The sequence below is a fragment of the Plasmodium vivax genome, genomic scaffold (genome assembly GCF_000002415.2).
Source record: "Plasmodium vivax scf_7177 genomic scaffold, whole genome shotgun sequence".
Classification (NCBI taxonomy): Eukaryota; Apicomplexa; class Aconoidasida; order Haemosporida; family Plasmodiidae; genus Plasmodium; species Plasmodium vivax.
The window spans coordinates 10,220-14,409 of NW_001849940.1; the positions used below are offsets into that span (position 1 = coordinate 10,220).

The 4,190-nt window shown below is 23.4% G+C and overlaps 1 protein-coding gene across 1 annotated transcript; it reads right to left on the reverse strand.

Moving 5' to 3' along the window:
• Positions 1-1,104: 1,104 nt before the first annotated feature.
• PVX_115990 (hypothetical protein) lies at positions 1,105-2,057 on the reverse strand (the record flags this gene model as incomplete). Its single annotated transcript, XM_001612549.1, has 2 exons — positions 1,105-1,890; positions 2,028-2,057. The coding sequence occupies 2 exons, from the start codon at positions 2,055-2,057 to the stop codon at positions 1,105-1,107; spliced, it is 816 nt and encodes a 271-aa protein (XP_001612599.1).
• Between the last annotated feature and the right edge of the window lie 2,133 nt (positions 2,058-4,190).

Below are 4,190 nucleotides of genomic sequence, written 5' to 3' on the forward strand. Positions count from 1 at the left end.
TTATTGATTACCTTTTTGTGGAATCGGGATCCTAGGGGAGTAAACTAACGTATAAAGGGAAAATATAAAACGAATAAATATAATCACATTTTACTTCTAAATATGGTACTAAAAAATAAAAGGCATAAAATGAACAACATAACCTCATATTAATGTAAAAATTCCCTTACCTTGTAAAAAATGAAAAGCAAGAAAAATATTACAAGTACAGCAAAGGAAGCTAAAACGACCATATAGAAAAGGTCACAAAATAATGTAGTACATCTGGATTTCAATGCAATTAGACTTATAGCATAATAATCAATGGCTGTGGGTTTTCTCACTTCTTCGAAAGCTTCCTTATCTTTTTGTAATTTATTGCATTCAAATTTTTTGTATAATTCATATGGATTATATTCATCGTCACAACTAAAATAATCGTTACAATTGTTCTTACATTCACCAGAAAGGAAATAACAAGTGCAGCAATTTCCTATGTACTTTTTATATATTTTATTAATATGCCTAGCATAATCACAGCATGTTTGCCTCTTTCCGTTAAAACAAACTTGGTTATCTCTAACACTATTGAAATTCATAAAATAATCACGCAGATATTTCATTTCTTTTAATTCTTCCACTTTAACATTATGATTATAATCAATGTTGCATTGGTTTTTTCCTTGTAATGTATGATTAATTTTGTATATTACCTTAAAAAGCTTATATATATCGGGTATGTGAACAATGTAATTATTACTAAAAGTTTTATGGATTTGATCGTATACCCAATAGGTGAAATATAAGCAACGATCATTATCGTTTATAGAGCTCTCCATTTTAGATAATCCTTTTAAATTTGTTTCTATTCTAGCGCAAAGCGTGTAAAGTTTACAGTTTTCGGTTGACTGTATTTCATCTGAACAATATTCATTATATTCAGACAAATAACTATTACTATTAAACTTTTCATATGTCTTAAGCAAATTTAACTCACTTAAAAGTGCATCCTGAAACATAAAAATATTAATGATACCAAGACATTATTTTTTGATTCAACATATTATATAATGTTTTTTATGGACAGTAGAACATTTTCATAAAATGTTATAAAAATTATTTTAATTAAAAAAAATAATGTACTTTTTCATATTCTCCTTCCGTTCTATGAGCTTCAGAATTCTGTTCAACTGCATTACATGGCGAAAATTTATCTAGGCTTTTTACATTTCTCTCACCCTCAGCGTTTTTGAACTCTGGTAATCGTGGTAAATTTATAGTTTTGCATCCTTTGAAATTATATTTACTAGTTGTATATATATATTCAAATTCTTTCAGTGCTTCACAAAATTTATCATCTTTTTTATTATAACATTCAGATATATATTTTGAATATTCTGTAACGCAGTTATTAGCATAATCCAAACAATTTTTTTGTTTATTACTATCATTATCATCTACATTTTTTATTTTATTATAATTATCATACAATTTATACATTGAATTCATCTTATTATAATAATTATCCTGAATATTATTTATTTTATTCTTTAACTTACTCAAAGCACCTTCACCATTAAAAAAATTTTCAAAGTGCTTGTATATCTTAGATCTATTCTCGGACAACTCTACATGACTTCTTAATTTATCGTTAAGCCAATAGTTAAAATATTCGATATAATAATCCTCTTTTTGTACACCCATAGTATTTCCATTTTTAGAACAAAATATAAAATATTTTATAAATTGTTCACAAGTGTTTTGAATTTTTTCATTCCATATATTTTCCTCATCTTTAACATTTTTGCAGAGAGAAACAACTTCTGCACCATCACCTTGTTCAATAGCTTCCTTTTCCTTAGCTTCCTTTTCATGAGTTTGATACACACTTAAATCTCGGAAAAAGAAATACTAGAGAAAAAAAGAAAATTTTTAATATATAAATACGGAAACAAATTTATTCAAAATATTATTTATTTGCACAATTATATCAATATAGAACTCCCCCAAAAAAACTAACAATATCGAAACAGTTAATTTATAGTTACCTTTTGCTCACCTGGATCTGCGGCTGCCATTACTTCTCTATTTTTATGTCTTAAATAAAATACCAATTCTTGTGATGTTATAAGTAGTTATATTGAATAAAAAAGATATATATTTTTTATTAATACACTACGCATTCTTCTTAATAAATTATAATCTATATGTAAATATAACTTTATCATAATTAACCCTTATTTGGAGTTTAAGTTTTATTGTGTCGTTAATGCTCTATAAATCGAGCTCTAAAGTGTTTTATATTTTTATAATATTTGACGATCTTCATATATTATCCTTTATATTTTCCATTTATTCATGTAATATGACAATGTATATGCTTAAAATAATAAGTCGTGTCACATTAACATTCTAAAGAAAATAATATAACTTTTATGTAAATACTTAATCGCTAATGCGCTACATTTGTAGAGAATATAATTATAAAGATAAATGATTCTTTTGAATAATGTACACTTTTATACTAATTTTTATGAGTGCGCACCTTTAATGATATAGTGCATGGTTATTTGGAGAAATAAATATTAAATAAATGAACGAATTATTTCATTAAATAAGTAATGCTTCATTTTAAAAGGCGAACAAGTTCGATGACATAAAGAATTAAAGTTATATAAGCGGATTTTTTATAATTCTAGCGTTCTATTATTTCAAATTAGTCCATGTAATAAATGAAAAAATATTCCTCTATTTCCGCGTTTTTTCCCTTTAGTTTATGTTAAATTTCATTTATTCCTTCACTAAATTTGTCATAATGTAGAAATAATATTACTTTTAATAAATATTCTTAACCCCTTTTCAAAAAATAAATATAACAATGTTTTTCATAATAAAAATGAATTTAAAAATAAATCGTATTTAATGAATTTTTAAGAAGAAAGAAATTGATGAAAAACATATTTATAGCATAAACAAAATACGATATCACGTTAGCATAGTGCATTTAGTATACGCACTATATCTATAAATAAAATTTCTCGAAATTTTTTTTGCATTTCTACAATATTAACGTATTATTCAAATTTTTAATCTTTTCAATTCTTCCCATTTTTCACTATATATGCTGAAAAACAAATTAAATTGTACATTTTTATTCCTTGAGAGCTGGTTAAAAAGGGATGTTGTCATCTGTGTAATTTATTTGATGTACACTTAAAAAGCGTTTTCAAATTTTTATTTACACATAATGCCATGTGCACAGCGTGTTCGTATAGATACATTTACTCACATAACAATATTTCTGTATAACTTTATGTAAACTATATAAACAAATTTCAAAACAAAAGAAAAAAATAACCATAATTTTATTTTTTTCAAAAATATATAATATTAATTATGTCGGAATTATTCGTATTCTTTTATCTTTTGACAAAATTAATAATTTATTTTTTGGTATATTTAAAAATAGAGGTTTAAGTAATAATATTCGGTAAGTCGATTTAAATCTATTTACTGTGTTCTAACTTTTTTATATGAAAAAAGTTTTTTCTTGCAATATTTTCGTTATCCTTATGTCCATTTCTCCTGTAAGGCATTAAAATAAAGATAAAAATAACCTCATTTTCGGCTACTTATACAATATAAAATTATAAACAACAAATGCACAAAGCATCAGTGCGTAATCCAAAAAATATACAGCAATATATAGAAACACTATAAAAATAATATTATGTATGTTGTATATAAAAAAATAGCCAATTAAATAGTAACATAGCAATAAAGTTTGTCCTATTTGTAGGAATACAACTTTTTATTATACAATAATTAAAAATAAAAGATAATATGTGTATTTTAAAACAAAAATTGCATACATGAAACTATATATTATTTGCTTTCTTATTTGATATGTTAATATATATAAGCAACATATATTTTCATGATATATTTACTAAATATTATTTTGCCTATATTGTATTTTCTTTAACATATATGATATTTTTAAATAATAGAAATATGTTATTCTTAATACAGAATGTTTATTCTGTATTTAATTAATAAAAAATGTGATTTTTTTTTTTTAATTGTAATATTATTTAAAAAATTTTTAATATTTCATACTTAAATAAAATAACAAAAAATATGACTGCATATATAATTTTTAATTTATATCAAACTCATTGTACAAAATAATTATATAAAAGTTAATATAA